The sequence below is a fragment of the Rhea americana genome, unplaced genomic scaffold (genome assembly GCF_003343005.1).
Source record: "Rhea americana isolate MKP2758 unplaced genomic scaffold, rheAme1 scaffold_32, whole genome shotgun sequence".
NCBI classification, from domain to species: domain Eukaryota; kingdom Metazoa; phylum Chordata; class Aves; order Rheiformes; family Rheidae; genus Rhea; species Rhea americana.
The window spans coordinates 3,265,677-3,290,486 of NW_028186446.1; the positions used below are offsets into that span (position 1 = coordinate 3,265,677).

Below are 24,810 nucleotides of genomic sequence, written 5' to 3' on the forward strand. Positions count from 1 at the left end.
TTAAAGCAGGAACACACTGTCGAAACGACTGCCTCTTTCTGGTCTAGGAAAGGTATAGAAAAAAATCATTGTTTAACCAGTCAAGAGATGAATGCAGAGTGTGTTACATTAGCTAGATGAAGAAATATCACAATTACACACCCAATGTCTGCTTGTGTATGACTGACACCACTGGATGCAGAGACCAACAGACTGCTGCTGCTTTATGGAGAGGCGGGCAGCAGTGCAGCTCCTGCGGGTGAAAGAGCCAGGGAGGAATCGAGCCATTACACACGCTACTACAGTATCTGCTAATTACAAAATCACTCCTAGGAGGAAATGAGCACCGGAGGAAGGATAATGTAGCTGGCTATTTTAAATATAAATGCAAGAAATGCTTGGGAAGGGAATAACAAAGTTTATTTTAGAATACAATTTTAAAAATCTGCTTTAAGTGGAAAAGGGGGAGTCACCGTTAGTTAGAGGTAGTGGGTTAACTGCACAGCTCTCATGAAAGACCAGTTTTTACATGCTGGCAGGTAGCACACTAAGATTACTTTCCTGAGGTTTTAAGAGCTCCTCTGTTGGGTCAGGAGTTGGTCTGCACTGGGGTAACACAGATACAGCTCTGTGTCACCGCTCTCACTGGGACAGCTCTGGGTGGTGCCGTCGTGTCCACACTGGTGTCCCCAGCACGGATACTGCTGAYAAAATGGCCCATGAGGAGTGCGCAGTTAGGTGTTCAGGGTCACTAAGCCTGGGACAGGCTGCCATCGACGGCTGGGACAAGAGTAGAAGGAGCCCCTAGACTGTCTTTACTTTAAGAACTGTAAAAAAATATTGTGTAAAGCACAAAAATAGACAGGCCACTTACTTCAGTTATTCTATGCATGCAGGAGCATGTATGTCCACATTTTTGGAGGGATAAGGGGAATTTTTATTGTAGCATGATGCAGCAAGATGATCCAAGGTGACAGGATGAATAGCTTCTGTTAGTATGATTTATCACTTAAATTCAGGAAACGAGCATGACTGATTTTTTGTAGTTGTTCACTTACTGCATTAAAACAATTTCTGCACTTATTTCCTGCATAAAAGAAACTAAGAAAGTGCATCACTGTGCCTGCCTACGTTGTCCACTCCTCGGAATTGCATCTGAAATCTGCCCTTCCTTGTAAACATTGGACTGGATATATTACAGACAGAAAACCAGATAAGCAAGCATTCAAAATCATTCAGTGTTAAAAAAAAGAGAAATCAAAACTATCTATTGTCTATTGAATAATGCTGTATTTTCAAAGCATTTATAAAATCAAAATGTCAGTATTATATTTTAATTTAATCTCCCTAATGCCAGAATTTTAACTCTTAAATGAAATTTCACTGTCTTCACTAGACATTCCCTTCATACAACAGTTTTAATACACAACTAATTTTAATATTAACCTCATGGCAACAGTTTCATTCAGTTTGAATGCTCTGGCAAGAATAGTGGTTTGAACATTATTTAAAGCCGTCTCTGATCACAAGTTTCTCAAATTAGAAATAGTGCTATCTGATCATTTTTGCTGCATTTTTCATTGTTTCCTCTGTCTCGTGATTGTTCTTTATGCAACAATACTACTTTTTCAGAGGAAGATAATCCAATAATGTAAAAGAGACTGGGAAAAAAACACAAAACTACAATCATCACACTCATTTTCATGGCCAAGCAGCTGGCAGCAGCATCTTTGCCTAAATTAACCTCAAGTACCTCATCTAGCCTAAACTGCTATTATATAACATACCTGGTAATGCATTAATATATGCATGATGTAATCATATATTTCTCCGGCAAGTCGGTTTTCTGGTCTCCAGGGAATAATAACAAACTGAATTCCTAGCAAGGGCACCAGGATTAAAGTAGCTCTGACAGCTTTCATATACATGTTGGACTCAGCACGGTGGGTATCTCTTAGCTTTGTCACCAATACCCGGACTATGTTAAGCAAAAAGAAAAAATTGACCTGCAAAAGAGAAAAACTTATTGGCAAATCATTCAAATTAAGCAGGCGCTCAAAATAAAAATATACAGCATATAAATGACAGTAAAGTATAACTTTCCAGCTTAACTGAAACTCATAATGGGCAGTTCCTTGATTGTCTGGCCTTGGTAAGTAGCCTTCAGGGTCTTAAGACAGAAGGTGTTAAGCAGCTCTACATGCATCCCTCAGGACCTACTCGAATGGATGTGTCAGAGAGTTTGGTCTTGCTTCTAGAAACACTGAGTATTTTGACACTGCTGTGGTCAAATTTAGGAATTTCAGGGCACAATTCACCTCATATCYACCCCAAAGTCTAATACAGTGCTGATGAATTGCCCCTAGGACTGGCTGTTTCCTGACTCTGAAGATGGCCTAGCTATCTTGCTTCGTTCTGCACTGAGGTCTACAGCCAGGYGAGACAAAGCCCCCACTGTGTTCCTGGGCACATGAGATGTATGCAGGCATATGCGTTCTCCAAGGAACTTGCGCAGGCACACATAGGCCAATATTTCAAGCTTGTGCCTGCCCAAAGGGGCAAAGGCTCTTGAGAAAAGTCTAGGCTTACCCTTACCTACACCAGGCATAAAAAGCCCATGGTATTTCATYCACAGGTTAAAGCTAAAACTGCTGGCTCAAGGCAGAAAGGCTGAATTTTTCAGAAAGTTTTGACTCTTTTGGTCGGGGATTCTGACTAGCTCAGTATCTTATTTCCTGAGTCATTTCTGGAAATTTGGGTTGAGTTGCAGACACTCAGTATATGAAAATCTGCTCTTGACTCTGGCTTCATGTGCTGGGAAGCCAGGGCAGGAATAAGTTTGGTGGGTGCATGATGAAAATGAGTYCAGTGGGTACTTGCTGGATGTAATAGATATCATAGGCTGCTTTTCTACTCTATTACAATAATTTATGCACATATGCTTCTGAAYTTTAAAGGACTCTTTCCATATAATGTTTTAAATAAGTATTGCATAAGTTACATAGTTATTTTAATAGCCTATATTCCATAAATACATGAGAAACTTCATCTGGACCTTTCAGAGCAATAAAATATGAATCAGGAAGCTTCARTAAACCATTTCATAAATTCTTTGCCATTGAGAAATCTTTCAAATATTTTGCATTCATACTCTACTTGAAAAAAAGGAATAATAAATGACTTTTGAGTTCTTATTCAGCATTAAATCTAAAATTTACTTTCCATTCTCCTCTGTCTCTCTGACTTCACTCACTCAGCTTATCCTTCACTTTTAGAATTTCTTGAAATAATTATGAAAGGTGGAAAAAAGACTTTGCAAAGGTAAAAATCTTCAGCTCTTTTGAGTCAGTCTGTCACTATCAGATTCTTCTAGCAAATCATGTAGGTTGTTCTGTAAAAAATGTCATTTTGACCAGAAAAATCTGACTGGAAATGGCATAAGCACAAGCCAGAAAWTATAAAGCTTTATTTTAAAAACAATTTAAGATTGTTCTTTATCCATAGAATATAGACTTTTTTTTGTTTGTTTGTTTTTGTTTTGTTTTCATTGTGGTTGAGATGTACAAACTTGGAGCACGGTGATAAAAATAAAGGTTRAAGGGCCACCCCTATAAGCCAGCATTGTGACAGCAGAAGCAATMCATCTTGAACCAACAAACCCGTAACAAATGTAATTCTCAAAGAATGGCAGAGAGGTTTCTGCTTCTTGGTATTGCTGACTTACAAGATTGCTTCTCAAAAAAGGGTATAAAGGTTTCCAGACTTTTCAAATAATCTTACACAGAAGCTTGTTTCTCTATTTAGAGATGTTCCAAGTTTTCACCGCCTCACCATTTGCTCTCCAAAGTAATTATTACAAGTATATCCATGCAGACGTTTGCAAGCAAGTGGAAGCTAGAAAGCTGAAAGTGCATCTTGGGTGAGACCGAGATGGGCTTGGGGCTTGGCCTGAATAAAACTTTCCCGCATGTTTCAAGAAGTGCAACTCCACTGCACTAAACAGGGCACTGCTGGCATATATCACGCTAYATATGCACATTAGCATGTTGTGCCTTTTCTTGTCTTGCTCCTACTCATACATCCCAGTCCAGGCTCTTTTCTGGTCTAGTTTAGCTTTGGACCTTTGGACCATATAGTGTAGAGACCAGTATAACCAGCGCTGATCAACTTGCTTGCATTCACTCACAGTCTGTCGTTCAGTACTGTACGTTTGTCGCAAATAAGTTACCAYGGAGGACAGCCACAGCTGTGATTTTCAGAAGCTGTTAGTGATTTTCTTTGCTTCAAGATCTCATTCCTTATTGGGAGGTCCCCTTACAGTGCTGATTTTTGAAGAGTATTGAGAACCTGTTCTCTTAACAAATATGTCCTTTGCAAAACAGAAAATCACCAGCTACTTTTCAGTTTTTACCAGAATACTTAAGATACAGAAACTTCTATTCTATGCAGGCTACCAGCATTCCTAAAATAATTATTAAACTGTTGAAAGAAAATAATATTCTTACCAATAATGCTGCCATTACAGGTCCATGAACAATATAGAGCAAGTGAGTGTCAACACTCATCCAGCAGCTGGAGGGGAAATGCAACATTAAGCATATACCATTAATTCAAATGAATTGTGTTACACAGCTAATTAAAGCTAAGTAACTTAAAAAACTGATGTACTACTCACTTGTCGTTGAAGTATTTGGCTCTTGCAACGGCATGAATAGATGCTGGCACTAAAGGGAACCCTGAAACGATTAAAGGTGTAATTAAGTCTTGGTATCTTTTTGGCATAGATTTCATGTGGCCCACACACATATAACCCTCTTCTCTTTTAAACCTATATATATACATATATGAAATTACAGCTTTTATGAAAAAATGGTAATCCCATTTCACTCGGGGCCTTAGTACTACCTTGACTGTGAGATACAAGAGGGAACAACACTCAAGGCAGGCTGATGGGAGAAGCAAAGCATAYGGGCAATGCTCTAACAGTGCTCCCCAAGCAGCTGCTGGACACCCCTGTTCTGATGTGGATCATACAGGAAGGGGTATGAGCAGGTGCGTGGGAAGGAGGCAGGGAGCATTCAGTTCTCCATGGATCATTCCTTTGGGAAACCATGGATACTTGTTATATGTATATGTAAATCACCATTATGCAAACTGGAGGCAAATTAACTTGCACACCAGATCATGGAGCAATAACAACAGAGCAAAGAGCTGCTCTTTCTAAGCCTACGGCAACAGAGAACGTGTGGAGCCAGGCGTTGCATGGGAATGGGATTTGGGATGTTTGCTCTCTGTGAGTCCTGCTGGTCCCCAGCACCCTCGCAGGCAGGTGGCCCATCCGTGTGCACTGGTCCCAGCGTCGGGGAGCTGCAGGTGCTCTGCTGCCATGTCTCCTGTCCTGGATGTGAGTCTCACCCCGCATGCGAGGGGAGGTCCCTATCCTGACGCACGGCTGGAGGGAGCATTGGGCCAAAGGCTTGGGCATGTGCCGTCCTACATGAGCGTTTCCAGCATGGGAGGCAATAGCAGCGTCTGGAGGAACAGGCTGCAGCCCTTGAAAAAAACAAGCCCTCAAATGCTGGTCTGCAAGCCCTCGGGGCCYGGCCCCTCTGGACCTTGAATCATCTCTGCCATGCAGTTTTCCCGCTGTAATGTTAARTTTCAGCCTGCTTGTACGTTTTCTCCCTTTTCAATAGGCTAGAAATCTGAAATAAGGCATCTGTTCTGAAACACACCAGTTTGTACAACCCTGTACATACCAAGAGCTGGCCAACAGGCAGATGTTATACTGCCTAGTGCGCCCTTTGCAGAGTACTTTGTGGTCACATTTGGTGTAATTGCCGTTTGTTCCCTATAAATCATGCATGCTTGATCTGGGCTGTGGATATTTTATAGCYATAAATAAAAATGTGTGAAACTGTCCTGATGATGCTGTAATTAGTCACAGAGAGAGGAATGTTGTTCCCTGTTTTCTTGGGTGTTGGCAATTTCATAAATACTTTCAGAAGATGTAGAGAATTCTTAGCCAAATTCTCAGGAATTCTTACCTCAGGGCACAGGCCAGCTAACGCTAGAATGAGAATAAGGTCAAAAAAGTATGTAAATGGAGCACTTCTGTGTCCAGGTATTCTTACACAATAGCTTCTTACTCTGCTGCCAAAAGCTCTTACTCTGATTTACCTTGGGATGACAGATTGCCTTCCCCTTTGTATATTGTTAGTAAAATGAGTCCTTGGCGTCTGATTGCAGAATGCCTCTTCAGCGTGATGATGCATGGCAGAAAAAAAAAAAAAAAAANAAAAAAAAAAAAAAAAAAAAAGCTCAGAGCAGAAAGAAAGAAGCTTCCAGTCTTAGGGGGAGCCTATGGGACTGAGAAAATCCTTTGATTTGGAAATGGAGCAGGTCTGATACTGTTTTGTTGACAGACAACATAGATGGGAGAGCAATTTCTAAGGGGTCATTCTGTAAGAGCAAAATGTTTTCCTCTGAAAGCCCTGGCCTGTCATATTGAAGTAGAGTGCTCCACATGATGAAGGGATTTTTTCTTCTGTTAAATGCATTAGCCTAGAATATTTGGCTCGAGAGATTCACATGCATATCTTAAGAACACTACGGAAAGTTTTCATTAGTCAGCTACAGGGCAAGAAGCTCATGACTGTCTGGAGCTCAAATTTCCGGCTGCAAGCCAGTCTGTAGGGCTGGACGTCGATTTTCCCTTGGGAAGGGCCAAAAGGTGGCAGCAATGAGAAGTAGAGCACCAAGAAGGCCTGTTGGGTCTTGGTTGCTTCACAAGGCAAAGCTCCCAGAAAAGGGTTGTGAAAAAGGGAGATAATAGTTCAGCTCTGCCTTTTCAGAGCAGAGTGAATTAGATGCAGCCTGGAGGAGAGGGAAAATTTGTATAATCCTTGGAAAAAAACCCCAGATGTTGCAGGCAACATGGTCATTGAAGAGACAGTGCACATCTTTAGGAACAACATATTTCACACCAGTCGTCCCACCTACGCATCAGGGGCGTGAGCCATGCAGAAAAGGTTTCACCCCAGCCATCACAGGAACAGGTAAGTCATATCCCTTTAAGTCATGCCAGATCCTCTATGGCATAGACTGGAAATTATACTTAATTGCATTTCCTTTTGAATCTAGAAGGCGCTCTGTTTCAGCACTGTCCAAATAAACAATTCCCTTTTGAATTCTAGATGGATGAAGCTGGCTGAAGCAGCCGGACTGAATGGACTGTAACTGGATGAAGACATTTGGTACTATTTTCYGGCCCCATATGAGGATGACTTCCTAAGCTGCAGAAACAATGACGACTGAAAAAGGACATCCCCAGCTGCATATGCCAGAGAAGGTGTCACCTGAATATATCAGGCTTGAAACATCTTGATACATCCGTTCATCCATGTCAAATTATATTCAGACATCTGAAACTTTTGGGGAARTGTTTGATATTTGCTTAGACTTTTATTTTCCTTATAAAGCTGTTTTTAAAATGTCATGAGAGATTTTTCCAAATAAAATAATGCAAATATTCTTGCATAGGGATTAGCCATAAAAGTGAATAATGATTATATTCATGTTGTGTTGTACATTTACCTTGATCCTTTCAATAATAATTGAGAGCACAGCCTGCTCTGGGTGCTCTGGATTGTCCTTTGGAGAAATGCATCTCTTTCTATTGATTAATATAGGCAGCTGCCTAAAGTTAGACCATGTGACTTCCGCTTCTGGAATCAATGGAATTACACTGATTTATGCTAACTGAAGGGACAGTCAGACAGTCTTAGATCATATTGCTCTTAGTGATTTCTACCTCAGAAGGTGTTAATGACTTCTTTTTTGTGTTAAGTATAGATTAATAAGGCTGCAAATCAAAGATTTGTGTYCATTTTTATTAACCTTTTCCCTGCCAAGATAGTGTCATCTTCTTCCCACAGCCACTCTCCTGTTTGCTTTTGGGGCAGTGCTGCAGAAACTAATCAGGATCTTATCAGGCATCTTTGCTGAATTATCTACCATGGTGCTGTTCCCAGCAATAATACAGCCACCTCATAAGCTTCCACTGCAGGCCAGCTGCACCTGTTGCATTAAATTGTACTGCCTAAACTGTATGTCGCCTGAAGGATATATGTTTATGACCATTCTCACATGATTATTGGATAGGAAATGCCACAAACTTAGAATCGCTTACACTGCAAAACATGAAAATGGCAAAAGTTTTACCTAGAAAGAAATATTTTAAATGACCCTTAAGGTAGGGCTTCCATTTCAAAAGCAGGGCTTGATCTCACTCTGTATATTCAAATATTCTGAACTATCAAAATTTTGTGATACTGCAGCTTCTTGCTCCAGAGAGGACTTGGCTATTTGGGTTGACAGAGGAATTCTGGAGAGATGAAGTCAACTTGGGGTTCTTTAGTAAGATTTTCTTCATTTAAGATCTCATGGTACACTTTTAATTCTAGAAGCACCACAGGTCCCTCTTTTCTCAGGAAAGACACCATTCTCCTACAAAAAATCAAGATGGCATTCTCATAGAAAAGGAGCTAAATTTCAAATGAACACAAGTGAACGCCCCTAAGTGCAGTGGGACGATGGATAAAGAACCACCACTTGCTGCTTTGCTGCACCAGTAGGTTTTGAGATATTGGGATGGGCTCACCATGAACTGGAACGACGCCATAAATTCATGTCATGTTGCCGAACTGGAAAAAAGCTACTGTTAGTAATGACTTAATGTCAACACTGTTGTGGACTGGATTTCCAATGGTGTTTTAAATGAGAAAGGGTCTGCACGTCACTGTCATATACTGGTTGTAGATACTTGGCCTTCTTTTGGGTCAAACCATCCAAAGGTTAAATATCTGTTGTTGCTACTCCCTAGAAAGCAAGATCTCCCTTAGTGAAAAAAAGTAGAGGCCTGCATGTTTGGAAATGAAGGACCAGACTTAGTGAAGGGCAATATRCATGGGAGCACATATAGTTTGTATTCATAGTGTGTGGGTTTGTAACTTCTCCCCAAGAATATCATTGAGATTTGCTTAATTGACACCTGCATGTTTCTCTGAAATGCTTTAGAGCATTACAGTTATTAGACAAACTCAGACCTTACAGCAAAGCCACAGCAGAGCAGAACTACTCCTATGTAGGTAACATGGTATMTTTAAAATAGTATCTGCTAAAGTGTATCTGATAGTTTGAACCGGCTCCAGAAGGGCTCTGGTTCCTTTTGTATGTGTTGTGTTTTTTCATTCTGGGAGACAGATACTGATTTTCCTCCTCTCCATTCCAGAATAAATATACTTTTATAGGTCCTGTGATGGATTAATATTTTTGCAAATAACATGATAAAAATAGAAAAGTTTTGCTCAGATGAAAGATGTTTTGGGATAGAAACCAATTTCTCGAAGTTTTGCTTATTAAACTTAAATATTTCTTTCAGCAAATCCCAAGATCCAGAAAATAATGGATAATAACTCCTGTTGATTTTTATGAGTCTCTGGTCCCATCCAAATAAATGCAGTCAAATCTAGGACTTAAGAGCTCAGTCTTAGGCTATGATCTAGCAGTAGAAATACAACATTTAGGAGTGTAAATACTAGAAGAATTCAAATGCTTTAAAGAAATGACCAAATTGCTACAAATTATAACATACGTACCCCAGCCCAAGAGGTAATACCAATGCAAACGCTGCTCTTCAGCAAACACCGCCACAACAATTAAAGTGTGAAGATAAATGCCTTCGCAGAGCATCCAGAAGTAGTTGCAGCCCAACATGTACTGGTGAAAGAACTGCAGCACTTTGCAGCTTACCTGTTAGACACATGAGATAATGTTATGCACTTGACCTGAATTTTTCATCTAAGCAGACAAAGACAAATGCTAATGCTAARCTATAAGAAAATAAAGTAAAATAAAACTTCCTAACTTTTGCCAAGTTTGTTCACCACATGTCAGTGGTGGGGATTTTAAACTTTAATAAATGAGACGAATAGAAAAAATAAACCTCAAAAATAGTAAATATATATATATATATACACATATATATAACAGCACTTCAAAAAGTACTATGTAAAAAAAATCAACTTCAAAATTTGGCAGTCTGATAGATTTTAAAACTGAAGCGAGGCACTTGTTCTGCAAGTACAAGAAAGGCTGCAAAAAGGCGACTTAGAACTCCAGTCTGGATGTTTTCATTTACTTTTAATCACAGTTTTCTAAGGTTTGCTCAGCTCCCCTATATGAGTCAGAGTCATTCACTCTTTAAACTGCAGCCAGCTCAGAGCTTGCTGCTTGGCAAAAGAGAGGTGCTATTGGCAGTGGAGATTTTTTTGGTAAGGTATCAGGAATACTGTCTTGGCCTCTTTGCAAGAAGACAGCTTTACTTTATTTTGTCCACATAGCAATAAGACACATGAAGATAAATGGAGTCAGTGAGGTAAAAATAGCCAGGCTGAGTCCAGCTTTGGTGTCACATTTTGAAAAGGCTCTTCTTGCCTTTGCAATCACTGTGCAGGAGCTGAACTTCATTTGCCAGCTTTGAAAACACCTGGGCTGCAATGCCCTTGGGTTACATCCAGGCACCCTCTGGGGATAGCCTTACCCTGCCCATCTGCTAAACGTGCACCCTGGGGACACAACTGGGATGTGTCGTTACTTCTTTTGGACTCCCTCTTGGGCTTCTTTCCCATGGAAACCASGGGATGTGGGATGGGGACACCTGCTCCAACACAGACTCATGATGAAGTTCATGTGTGACAAAGTTCCTAGGTAAACCCAGGAGATGGGAAGCGGTTCCTGCCTGCAGATACACCTTGACAAGAGATTGTGGCTTTGACTTGCTGAGAAGTGGGCAGGTTGTGCGGGAAAATGTGTCATGTCCGTTACCTGCTTTTCTCCTAGAGAGCTAGTTGGTGTGGGACAACATCATTTGTCCTCCAGTGATGTCTACCCACTTCCTCACAGTAGGCAAGCCAGGCCTAGTGGCTCATTGATGGTAAACTTCACGGTGCGGTCTGTGGGTACTGTACACGTGGACCTCCTGATCCCCAGTACCCCAGAGGCCCAGTATGAGGAGAGTTATTGCTGGGCCTGCAGAGGCCACGGTCCTTGGGGGGGGSCACATGCTCATCAGAAATCTGGTCACTGCAGTGATGGTGGCRTGGCAGCTGTCATCTGTGGCTGGGGGAAAATGCTCCTTCTCCTTCATTTCTGAATTGACTACTTGGACTTAAAGAGATGGTTTTAGGTTTTTCTTGTCTCTTTAAAGGGATGTTTTGTCTGTTAAGCAAGTAGAATGCTGCACGTGTGTGGAGGACCCAGGCTGCTAYTCTGGACCAGAAAAGCTTGCTTCATAGCCATTCAATGAACCATCTTTTTTGCTAATAAGCCCTCCAACCACAATTGCCAGAAGATGTGYATTTAGCTCTCTTTTGATATTTAAAGTGCAGTTTGGTGCCCATKAAAATTTAGGACTGATAGGATGAGCATGAAAGACCGATTTTTTTTATAATCTTTTGTTTTTTCCTACTCACTATACAGGGCAGAGTGGATGGTCACACTTTTTTCCACAGTGTGTCTGAAAAGTATGCAGAAAGAAGGGTTGTATGCAAGTGGTCTTTTTTTTAAAAAAAAAGGGRGGGGGAAGAAAATGAATAAATATTTGCCTCTTTTGCTGTTGGCAAATGTATTCATTAAGGCTCTTAAATCATGCTTGGGCTGTTTTTCACAGATCTCGGTCAATATGCCTTGTGTGCTCGGTACAGGCTCCCAGCTGGCCGCCAGCCTTTCTCCATTCTCCCCTTATCGATCACCCATCCGCCTGGACCAACAGATAACAAGGCACTTCAAAAAGGCTGAATTTAATTTGGGTAGCACTCTTCCTGACATAWGCCAGTTAATGCCAGTGTGTAAAAAGTCAATTAACTTTTTGGGTGAACATACTAGTTTGCCAGACAGGTTTGATAAAATCAGTCACATCTCAGGTTTGACCCGGGCCAGTCAAACACTCTCCTCTGAGGATTTCCTCGCAGAAGTCGCAGGTCGGGAAGTGGGTCCAAGGGCTCCAGCTATCATTTCCCCCAACARCAGCAGGGCAGGACAGCGACGGTCTGAGAGAGTAGCTATTCCCATGGGAACAACTTGGGGTGCCCACAACTTGCACATGCACAGATCCTACTTTCTTCCAGAGTCTGGGCAGCCTCAGCTTTCCGTGCAGCTACAYGGGCTTTGGAACAGCGCCGCACCGCAGCCCCGGCAACCCGAGGTGGGCAGAGCTGCACTGGTGAATTCTGCAACAAAATCTACAACATATTCTCACTTTCTTCATTTTAACTTAATGCTTCCACTGTTYCATATTTCCTAGGTGAAAAGGAGATGAATATGGAGTATTCTAGCCTTTCTTTGCAAGCTGTTTGCGATGTTCATCAATGCTCTGAACCAAGATTTACTGAACATGTAATTTGAACAAAATGAGTCCTTGCTGAATTTTTATCTGTAGCTTAAATATATATACATATAAAGCACATTTCCTGAACATGAACAATCTTTGTTTTCTTGAAGAACTATATACCTAAGACTTAATTTCCTCAATATTTCTTTCTTTTCTGTGCCTTCCATGTGAACTATCAATTGTGGCTTTTAAAATAAAATTATGTATCTATCTTTCAAAGTAACAGCCATGCAGACAGTTCATGACTGCTTTGAGGAATGCACTCACTTGCCATGCAGTAAGTTAAAGAATACCCTTGACAAGGCATGAAGGATGGATGTGATTAGTACTTAGATCCACATCACATTAATTTGAGAATGGATGTGAAAAAGCTAGCATGAATAGCTGAAGTACGACAATGCATCAAGATGAATTATGTTAAATTCATATTAATCAAAGCACAGTGAAAATCAATCCTTGCTTAGGATGAGCTAACAAATGCAGCATGTTTTCATCTGTGGCTAAGTGGTGCAGTGGAAATATTTTCCTACGATCAAAACAGAGTGTTTTCCTTAGATCAGAGTATGTGAAAGAAAAGAACCTGCTACTGAAGAWGAAAATTTGCTTGCACAAGTCCCAACCTGAAGCCATTCATAACACGAACACAATATGAGAAACGTTACAGCATATCTCAGTGTACGTTAGTCTGAGCAGGGAGAACTGCAAAAAAMCAGTAAGTTTTATTAAGTATTTAGTTTTTACTGAAAGAAGTAAAATGAAACTGCAAGATGATACAGAAGCAAATCTTCCATTATTCCTATGCTTGATAATGGACTGACTGTAAACTTTGAGACAAAAAAAAGTAGGTCTAGGGATTTTGTCTTCTGTTGAAGTCAAACATATTTTGCTGCCAGTTATCTGAGGCAGAGTATCTGGCCCTGCTGCATGTTGTAGAATATGCAGCACAGTCAAATCCAGGACTCAAAGGATTGATATTACACATATTACATTGATATTACACAATATTGATACTATTACTTCTATACTGCAGCTACTGACACTATAAYTCATACTATGAAAGAAAGTAAAATATCCTTGGCCCTCAGTCTGCAGGTTTGCAGGTGACTTAAGCTTTAATTCACAATTCGTAATCAGGGAACTCTGATAGGAAATAGCTGGTCCTTTCCACTGCAGTTYAGTAACTGCTGCTTGGGCTGGTGTGTTTGTCTCCTAAATGGAGGAATAACAAAATGCTCCTTTCTTTAGAGAATGTGGAGACTGGCAGCACTGCGCTGCACCGGTTGGTGGCTCTGTAGGGAAGCGTGATACGGACAGTTATTAGGAAAACAAACAGAAAAGTCATGTAACTACCTAAGGCAGGAGCTTTTTGGTGGCTCTAGGAAGAAGACCAAGAACGAACCCTTTTCTGGCAGTGCTTCCTGGAAAGAAGCTTGGATCCWTGAGCAAGGAGATTGCTGCTTGCTATTTGTTCCTACTGCACCGCTGCACCGTGCAAATCTTGCTAGAATTTGTGCAATTCTTGGGAACACCTCAGCTGTGATACATAATGAAAACACTTCGAAAGGATGCTGGAGCTTTTTCACACAGAAGAAATAAAGTTTCCTTTTACAGSAAGGAGCTAGAACTGGGTGTCTGTGATGTGTTCCAGGATTTATTGACATATTGTAAATACTATTTAATGTTCTACCCCTTTCAAAGGCGTCTCAAAGGTTCATCTGCCAGTGCAGGACCCAGCAATTGCACTGTAATAGAGCGGGCATGACACTCTCTTTGGCTAATTCAACAGCCCTTCGTCACGTATATTTACCACTTCTCTGTTAAGACTTTCCTTAGTCTTAAGCTAGTTAATAGCTTACGGACAGAGCAGCACCGTTAATTGTCATTACTAGCCATTATGGCAAATCAAACCAAAATACTCAGACAAAAAAAACAGAATACTGTCCTCAATGGCAAAACCAAAATGTAATATTAAATAAATTACAAATTGTTATTGAGCAGGTTTTCTAGTAATTCAGTCAGAATAAAAAGACCARCTCAATTTTGGGCTGGGAAAGGAAGATTCCTGTGTGCCCCTGTTCCCTTGCATTTTCCCTGCTGAAGGGGCTCTCGTTGCCAAGTTAGGAGGTCTGTGTTTTACACCAGTCTTTGACAACTYGGAAGATCTACAAAAAAGGAAAGCAGTGTAGTTTTTCAGTGTGCATAATAAAACCTCTTTTCAAATGTTCTATAGTGGCTGAAATGCCCCATACTGACATTTGAAAGAAGTAAGTTGGTGAGAATAAGTGAAACAAGGTTAGTAATTTTAAACCAAGTCAGTTACATGGATCACCACTCTAGCTGTTCATTTCTTTGTTTAAAGGGAAATGAATATACTTGACCTCACCTAAGATCGACTAGGGTGGCTTTTCTTCACTTCTGTGAAAGTCCATGGTGCACAGCAGCAAAGGGCTCTCCTTATGGAGAGTTTGTACTGCTCACCACGGGGACCAGACATGATTTATTTGAATTCAGTTTGAAGGCAATAAAATATATGCACAGACATTCTTAACATTTAAAGGAGTAACTTGAAGTTTGATTACTGACCTGCCTTTTTTTCTGGTTATATTAGATCACTATTCTAYGAAAATAGCTTTAAATTCCAAGTATCCATATGTTACACAAATAAGCAGTAAAAGGACTTTCCAAAGCAAGACCGTGCTAGGTAATGTAGCTGTAAATCAGTGATTATCAGAATGTCATAGCATTATACAATATATCTACTATGAGTCATCCATTAAAGTGTGTTCCAGTCATAAACCTGGCACACAGGAGCTCCGACTAAGATTAATGCTTTAATATACTTTTAAACCATTTACAGAACAAAATGTACAGTTGCTCAGAGGGACCCTAGGTTTTGGGTTACAAGAAAGCAAAATATGAATTTAAATGACGGGATATTTTTAACAGCGTCTGTGCCCATGTCTATGCTATAGAGAAGCAGTCACTGAGTCATCTCAGAATTAGGTGTTCTGGATGGGAATTACCACAGCTATATCCATACAGCCTTGAGTCCTGGCTACTGTGGCTATTGCTCTTCTGGGGTCCATGCTCTTAACTCTGCACGGTGCTTCCCTGGGCTGAGCTCTCTTGGGGTTTGGGGAGTACMTCCAGCAGTGCTGCCTCCCACTGCTAACACACCATGCTAACATTGATAAGGAGCGCGCAAGGTGCTCACAAGGTCTGCTACTGTCTTCTCAAATGAAGGGAGGTTAATCCCCAATGAAGGGGAGTAAATCATTCCAGCCACATGCCCCAGGTACCTCTTCTCTGCAATCACACCTATACCACAGTCACTAGGCACAGGAGGATGGAGCAAGGCACAGGTTCCTCAAATATGCAGTGCTGATTTTGCAGCCCTGCCTGAGCTCTGCTCTACTCTGGATATGTTGTGATCACTTCCCAAGCCAGACTAATTAAAACTATGTGGAATGCATCTAATACCTGATGATACTCATGCTTAGACTTGAGATATAAGATATAGAACTGCAAAGGCATTTCCTGATGGCTACATAAGGGTACATAGGCTACATAGATAATTTTGATGACATTGACATAATCAATCCATGATTCAGATAAACAGGCATTTTCTAATGGTAGGACTAGAATTTGTCATACTAAATATAGACACCTATACTGTCTTCCCTGTAGTCAAAAGTTATTAAATCAATGCAGCTGATGAAGATTACAGCATAAGTTAGCTCATCCTAAATGAGATATCTAAAATAAATCAGTTGGACTGTGCCCTAGATGTGCCTGTGTCTRTCATTAGCTGTAAAGGGAGCATAAGCATAACTCAGCTGTACATATCTACWGACAGGTGTCTAAATGCAGGTGAGATAAATCTGGCTTTAAATGACTATGGGTGTTTTAACGTCTATAAAACTTACAGATGCATTTAGACTCTGCTCTTTCTGGGGGTGACATGTTGCCAGGTGGAGCCATCAGCCCTTTGAAGGACATGGGGGTACTCCTAGTAGGTAGGGAGAGTGAGCACAAGGAAATTCAGACACCAGCTAGTTAAGTGTAGGCTACTATAAGCAATTCAGAGGGGAAATGTTGAGGAAAAGAGCTTGATCCTCCAAATAACTTAGCCTCTAGCCTTTTTCCTCTTCCTCAAAGTCATTATTACTATTTGTTCTCACCTGCTTTTACCCCATCTGCCTGGCTGTCATCTATAAAGATACTCTGGTGCCCTTCCATTTGTTACTCTTCTGTTTCAGGCTACACTGTGTTTGGTTTTAAATACCTTTAAGCGGAGCTAGATGGCTGGGCCTTGATTTAAAATGAGCAGTAATACAGGTCTGCACAGCAGTCACCAAGGGCAGCTAACCAGTGTGGATGGCATTCACACCACCTAACTCAGATGCTTAACTTTGCAGTATAGATGTATAAACCAAGCTAGTCCCTGGACAGCACTCCTCATTTAATTTGTCTGACCTGTTTTCACCATTTACTTTAGAGTGAGATAAATCACCGCCTAGACTCAGATAAGGGTGCTTACACTGGTATCACTGTCATTTAATCAGACAAATCCCAATGAAGAAAATAGCTGCAGCAGCTATTTTTTTTCTGTTGGGAGGTYTGTATCAGAGAAGATACCTTGTTTTGGAAATAATCATGCATGCTACACTCCCTCAGAGAGGAATCCCTCTTGGAAATATCTGAGGATTTTTGAAAATAGTGTCTTCTGCCCAATTTAGGTTCAAATTTCTGAAGTTTTAGGTGGCTTCTTTTAAAGGACACTTAGAGGGGAACCTCAAGTTTAATTTGAACTATCTTGAATTAGGAGTTGTTTCTACCTCACCAAAGTTTCTAAACATACTTGCTTTATGTTCCCAGAATAAYAACAAAACCTATGGTGCTTAAGTGTAGAAGTGTAGATTCATGTAGAAGGCATATGTGGAAGGCACAGGAGCAGGAGTTTTTTAGAGGATGTCAAGTCCATATAGCACAGCACAAAATTCACTAACAAGGCAACTGCTAGCATTTGAGCTTTTTGCTCTGACACTTAAGAATAAAAAGTTGTTAAATAACATTTTCATGCCTGAGTRTTCAGGGGCTAATGACATACCATCTATTTACCTGTCTCCAAATGCAAAAGGAAACAGTACAATTGATAGAAATCTATGGTCACCTAGGTCTCAGCCTACATTTTTGTCTTCACTAAGTAGTTATAAACATCTCCAATCTGTTGAGGAAAGTCAGAGGAAAAAAATGATTAAAAAAAAAACCACAGTAAAGTATGGAGAATTGGCTTAGTGTCAGAATTTGGTCAACAACATCTCCAAAATATGAAATTCTTACAGTCTTTTAGGGACAGCTACTGCTCAAGTCTTAGGCTAACATAAGTATAGCTTCCTTGTGCAGCAGTTTGGAATGAATGTCATGAATTTTAGCAAAGCAGATGCGGTCATATTACATCTACAGCCAGCATGTGCTTTGCTGCAGCAACCTCATACAAAAACCCCAGTGGCTGCACATGCCCAGTGCTGCCAGAGATTAGGACTGCTGGTTCAGCTGAYGATAAAATGGCTGGTTGGCACGAGTTATTAGAGACCAGGCTTCTTATTCTGGCTTCTGGCCTAATTTCTCAAGAGTTTAACGGATCTGCTAGCTATGAAGCACGTTAGGAAGGATTTCCCAGGAAATAACAGTGGGAAATAAAAAGAAAGCTCTTAAATGACAAGACCGGGATGCAATGACTTTGCTAATTTTGAAACGGCTGTCCTGGGAGTGCTTCCTTCTCTCTGCCACAGTGGCAGCATCTTCAAGGTCAAACAGAGATCGTGGAGGTGTGTAATAATTAGGAAGAATGACAGGTTAAATCAGTCTTTTYAGGGAGAGAGTCAATGGACTGTGTGGTCYATTCAGCTGTCTCCACATCTGCAGCCTCCATCTAYGCTGTGACTGAGAGTATGGTTCTTCCTTAGCCAAGCAGAAAAGATGCATCCCATGCTCCGAAAACCTGGAAACAATCCTCATGGCTCTGGGGACCACAATACATTTTGCAGTACAAGATCCTTTTCTGGAGTCACGCTTATGGAGGAAGTGGCACTCAGCCTACTAAACTATAGGGAAAACACTGCAGAAATACCATCCACACACGCGGATGTAATTTGTATTGTTTTGATACGAGACACTTTGGGATGTGGCTACCTGAAAGCTCTCCCTTCATGATGCTATAACAGTTTTGAGATGCTGAAGCTAACAACACTGCTTCAAAAGAGAAAGCAAACTGCAACGTAGATAGAATAATTCCTGAGGAAAGTAAGATGAGGAAAGCTGGCCCAAAATACATCCATACTTAGARTCTTAAGTCATTTTTTCCTCCTTCCTATTGTAGCTCTTAACTTGATGGTGCTTCCCATTCGAGAAAGCAACTGTAATAACTTAGTTGAAAAAGTTCAGATCTTTCTCAGAGGTGATAACTGACTTCTATTCAGTCTGAATTCAGTACTTCTGTATGAACCACAAATGCTCTTCACCGAAATGACATTAACGAATGCTGTGAATGTCCTTTTAACATCCATGCTTTGCATCCAGGACATAGTATGCCATCCCAAAAGTAAATCTGATACCATTGGGATTACGTAGAAGTTTGTGTTTCCCTCATTTCCCCAAGAGTCTGGAAGATATAATCAAGAATATTGAAGACCTAGGTCACAGTCATTCACTCCCTCAAAGGAGAATCACACTCACTTGGAGAGAAATGTGCCTTTGCTCACAGGCCCTGAGCAGTGACAGTGCATTGGTGTACCTGGGTGCAGAAGAAGAGAGTGGAAGATCCTGCCTCAAGGCAGCCTACAGAGCTCTGCTCCAACTCACTTGCTCCTGTGGCTTAGCAGGGCTGGACAGGTCTGGACATTACTTAGCAAATGCTGTTAGGAAACAGAGTTATTTCCAAAGAAGTGCAGTTCTGTTGATATTAGAAAAATGCAATAGTAACAAGATGAATTATTCCACTTTATGTGTCAGTCCTGTTCTGTGGGTCAGGGCAGAGAAAAATAGAGCAGGAATTTCCTTCTTCCCATCACCTCCTGAGAGTCAGACACAACGAATGACTCCTCTGTAGCCACATGCACAGCAGGAACGTCACTGGGGATTGTGCTGGCCTGAACCTCTCACAGTCTCAACCACCATAACAAAGAACCTCAAGGCTGTGATATGGGCGCTTTGTAGTCTAATTCATAAAAGTTCTATAGCTAGGCCAGTTTCATTCTAAACTTGAGCACTAGAGACCGGTCTTTCCTTCTCTCTCTTTCTATTGTTTTCCCCATAAGCAATGGGATCCTTTTCATGTAAAGAACATAGTCAGGCGTTATTAGAAGGATATTAGTGACAACACTGGTTTCTATTTCAAAAGATAGTTTGTGATTTCCCTGTCTATGGCATGGCATTTACTGTGTCAGGAAAGAACTTGTGCCTTGTGAGTGTCTGCTCCTCTTCTCTGCTTTACTGGTAAAATTAATTAACAGACAGGTAGCTGTCACGGGAAAGGAGAGTGATGGAAGACTTGAGTTCTGAATGCATCAGCCCAGCTTCAATGCTTGTTTGGATGTACCAGCTCATGGAAAGGAAAACTAATGGGATTTGGGTACTTATTTTTAGATGTCAAAAATGATTGTCCTGGGACATCTCCAAAGTTCAAAGCACAGCCTCACTGCTTTGCTTGATGGATTAAAGTGCATAGTTCACTAGCCCACAACAAATATCTGAGATCATCTGAGAGTCTGAGTTTCTTGGGTAACTGAATGATCTACAAGGGGCTGGCCAGTGTGACAGAAGAGTTAAGGGAGAACTCTGTCCATCTGGGGCAGAAGCTGGAGATCATCATCTCAAAAGGGATTACATCTTTGTATTCAGACCCAGAAGACTAGAGCGCTTTTCTACTTGGTTACACAGAATCACAGAATCATAGAACGGGTAAGGTTGGAAGGGACCTCTGGAGATCATCCAGTCTAACCTCCSKGCTCAAGCAGGGTCACACAGTGCGCATTAGACAAGGTTGCGTCCAGGTGGCCTTTGAATACCTCCAGAGAAGGAGACTCCACAACCTCTCTGGGCAACCTGTTCTAGTGCTCTGTCATTCTCACAGTAAGGAAATTCCTCCTCATATTCAGGCAGAACTTTCTGTGGTTCCCATTAGGATGTGGTCCCATTAGGATGTGACAAAACTGGAATCGCAAAAGCACTGCTTTGATTATCAGCTGTTCRGAGAGTACAATGAAAACACTTTGAGGCAAACACAGGGCTAGAAGTCATTCTGTAACAAGTCTTCTCTCTATTAACAAAAGGGATGAGAGCGCATGGGTTCCAAGGGCAGCCCCATTCATTTATCCTATGCTCACAGTTGGGAGAGATGCCGAAACTGTGGAAAGCAGACAGGCATGAAGCACATGTGCAAAGTGAAGAATCCAAGTCAGCAGAAGGTAGTGTGTATATGGTGGTGCTGTGCTTCACACAAATGGGGGGTGTTGGCTTGTGAGCTYCTTGGCCCAGATAAAAAAATTCCATTTGACCATTTGTAGCTCACTGCATCTGGGGAGAAGCCATGGGAATTCCTGGAAGCAGTGAGGGACTGACAAAGTGATGTCCACTGTCTGACACACTCCTGTGTGAATGTCTTTGCTGAAGAGTAACAGAGGCAAACAAATATCCAGCTCTGGTATTTCCTTCCTCTCCTGAGCAGAGTGGAGTGGAAATGTGAAGGTTCATTCTAAATTCAGTGTTTAGCATGGAGTAGAGATGAGAGGCTGGTTCCTAATATGTATGTTTCTGTCTCCAAGGCTCAGTTTCCTGTTTGCTCCTAGCTGTTTTTTAAGTGCATTCTGAGCTCCTCTCTATGTTGAGTTTCTTGTGCTGTTAGAGGACACTCATTTGGTTTTGGATAGAAACTTGTAGTTGTTGATTAAAACAAAAATAGAAGCAAAACTATTTGCAGGCACTTTTGCTCTTTATTTTGGAGGTGAACAAAAAATGCTTTCTATTGTAGAACATAGTGAACAGAAACACACAACTGGTGGAAACATTTTGATTTCAGTAAGGCTTAAAATGGGTRTAATGGAGAATGACTTTGGCCCTCTTTGACTTACACAAAAGCAACTAATGTATATTTTTTTCTCCAAGTGAGGTAGACATCCTTGCTGAGCCAGTTAGTCCTAGTGAAGTCAATGAACAAACACAGTTACAAACATTTGGCCCAGACTTGTCAAGCTCCTTCATTCCCGTGCTCAGGCAGCAGCAGGATGGTGGTTTAGATGGCCATTTGGAGTCTTCTTTAGGTAAATGGCCCAGTAGTAGGCAAGATAACACATAGCTTCATAAGAACACTCACCCTTTCCTAATGAAGAAGATGTGCTAGATTTAKAAGATTTAGGAGATATGATCATTAGGCACTGGCTTGTAATTCTCTGCTAGTAGTTTTGTCTGTGATTACTTTTGAATCTGGAGTGTATGCTAGGATAACTTTGAGTCATCTCTGCGTCTAAACTGGTTACAGAGGCCCCTGCAAGTAAGCTACCTGGGATGGAGGAAAAAATATACTAAGGAGAGGATTTGGGGGTGCTTTGACAGTGACAGAAAAGTTCTGGAAATAGATACTTGAATAAAGAATCAATTTAATTTAACAAGAATAGGGCTCTTGAAGTTTTTTTCCCCAAACATAATACAGGAAACAACTCCCAGGATCAAAGTGCCCTTCTCCTTTGTGGAGCTCCCTCTTTGCTGCATCTAGTAGGGGTTGCACTATGGAAAAGGCCAAGCCTAGTGAGGCAACACAAGTCACAGGTGACAGCAGTTTCACCATTCAGTAGTCATTCTTTTTGAGAAAAATATATTTAAAAAAATCCCCAGACTCTGCCAGGCTACATAAGAAGGAACTAAAAATAACAAAACACAAAATTCTGTCATAAGGAAGATGATATATATATGGTAAAAGTCCAAAATTAACATTGTTTCTGAAATGCTGTGAATCTTGGTTTTCTTGGCTTTCATTCTCTATTCTTCTGAGAACAGAGGAAGTCAACAGTATCGTAACCCCATAAATTATAGTAACTACCCTTTTCTGCTCTTTGTTTTCACACTGCTCATCTTTTATTTGCTTTGTTTTAGTCTGATAGGGAGGAAAGCCTAATAGCTTGGAGAAGTCATGGTATTCATTTGAATTAGTCAATTGTGAGATTATTTATAGTGCTCTAGTGTGCATAAGGATATTAAATTCTCTAATTTACTTCTACCATGACTCTAATTCTAGCGGACACCCCTTTTGTGCTTTCCTTTTCACTTTCTATTGGTTTTACTAATACTACTCAGTTGGAAGTAGTTTGCTGTTTTCTTCTGAAAACTTGTTTCTTGCCAGGAGATGGGTTTTGTGCAGTACAGACAAACTGCGTGTGCTTCGTCATCCTACCTCACACCCACAGTCATAGAAACTTCAGCAAAATGTGTGAGAAGGAAAGGGACTACACACTGCTGGTCCTGGGTAGAGGGAGAAGGTACATGACGCACCATCAGTTAGGGCTGTAAAGAGCTCAGGCTCTTTAAAGTCTTTAAYGTACAAGGAGGCAAGAACAGGCTTTGCCAGCGCCACTGGAGCTCAGCATCACACTATTCACACTCTGTTTGGCACCAGCTGAGCTACTGGCAATGCTGGTGGGAAGGACTGTACCATCCTCAGTCCAGCCCGTACCCAGTCTGTCCTGGCTGAGAAAATGGGTGTATGGTGCTCGTAATAAAACATGGACTGCTTTGAACTCCCACTTACCAGCTCTAGTGCTGTGCCCTTGCTTGCAGGTTACAGCTTTATTTACGCATTTAGGCATAAATAACATGTGTGGCAGATGGATGGGACTTGACAGTGAGACTGGAGCWTGCCTGAACTTACTCTCTAACATACTGTGGCCATGCAGGAGAGCCCACACAGGGCTCCCAGGAGCTCCCAGTGGAGCATTGGCCCCTATTATGGACTCTCTAACACTGCAGTACAAATCTAAATGTTCTTACCACACAGTGCCAGGTGCAGTAAGCAGCAAGGGGAAAACTACTGCTCCAAAGATGAAGGGACTACAGAATAGGCTGGAGAAAGAAGACGACAGATACCCTCTCCATTAGAAGGACAAAGTGATAAAAATACAGTAAGATTTATTAAAGGTTTTCTGGAAGAGTTTCAAATCAGCCAGCTATTACTAATTGGTGACTAAGCTTAGTCCCATCTACAAACATATTTATATTGGTGCTCATGGAGCACTCTCTGCTAGCTGATAAATTATTCAGTTTCTCATTAGCAGTTATCCCTCCAGTCATTAGCTGCATTTTCCTTTACCTCCATCAGTATTCAGTATTAAAATTACTAGGTTTGTGGAAAAAGAAAAAGGAAAAATACAGACCTGATGTGCAAGACTACATTAAAAGATAAGGTAGTAAGTGTTGTATTTATAATTCCAGGCTTTTTAATGGAGAATATAATGTGTTATTCACAGATCATCCTTCTTTTGCAAGTCAGTCTCATTTAAGAAAGTGATAGAAGATACACCTTCCAATAATATCTGTAGTAATAGTATATTTAATGAAATAGTTAGTTTAGATACAATATGCAAAAAATTTGACTTACATAACATTTTCAATATACATATTATATATGTTCATTTATATCCTCCTGGTTTTTTTTGCCAAGTGTCTCTGGACATTTTGCTATGCTTCTTTGCTTCCTATACGGATACCTAGACTCATAGCTTCTTTCTCTTCCATTACTTTGGGCCCACATCAATCCGAGAGAGAGAGTGTGAGAGAGAGAGAAAGAAAGAGAAAGAGAAAAGAATTATATAATCAGAAAAGCAGGAACAAACAAGAAAAAAAGGCAAATTAAGATATAAGGAAAAAGTGGTTTGACTTACCATTTTCTCATGAGTAGAATGATCATGACAACAAAATATATGTGAGTGAGGATAGGACCTCTCTTCACGTAACTGGTGCTTTGGATTGTCTCATATTTTTRTATCTTGACACAGAGAGAATCTGGGGTCTTGGTCTTAGGGATGAATTTCCTCTCTGTTCTTCCTGTCTTTCCTCTTGAATGTTCATTTTATAATAGAAATTTCTTTCTTCTTTCAAAATAATATGAATTTGGTTGATATCCTCATAAGTATGCCTACACAGTAAGCATTTTTTTGTCCTGTATTGCATATTTAAATTGTTTCTGAAATTAGGCAGGGAAAAAAGCTGGAGCTATTGGGGTGGAAAAACATTTATTATTGTGCAGAATAAATACCACCAACTTCATATCTGTATATTGTCATTAAATAAGGGGTAGGACTGTTTGAAATTCCTTCAACCCACTTCTGTAT

At 40.8% G+C, this 24,810-nt stretch overlaps 1 protein-coding gene across 1 annotated transcript in view; it reads right to left on the reverse strand.

The window, feature by feature from the left end:
- CALCR (calcitonin receptor) overlaps window positions 1–24,810 on the reverse strand; it is a 164,959-nt gene that overhangs the window by 12,879 nt on the left and 127,270 nt on the right. Inside the window, exons 8-11 of the mRNA XM_085310511.1 lie at window positions 9,639–9,792; window positions 4,655–4,715; window positions 4,485–4,551; window positions 1,767–1,985 (exon numbers count right to left, since the gene is read on the reverse strand). Of these exons, the coding sequence (XP_085166637.1) occupies window positions 1,767–1,985; window positions 4,485–4,551; window positions 4,655–4,715; window positions 9,639–9,792 (501 nt within the window). The remainder of the gene's footprint in view (window positions 1–1,766; window positions 1,986–4,484; window positions 4,552–4,654; window positions 4,716–9,638; window positions 9,793–24,810) is intronic.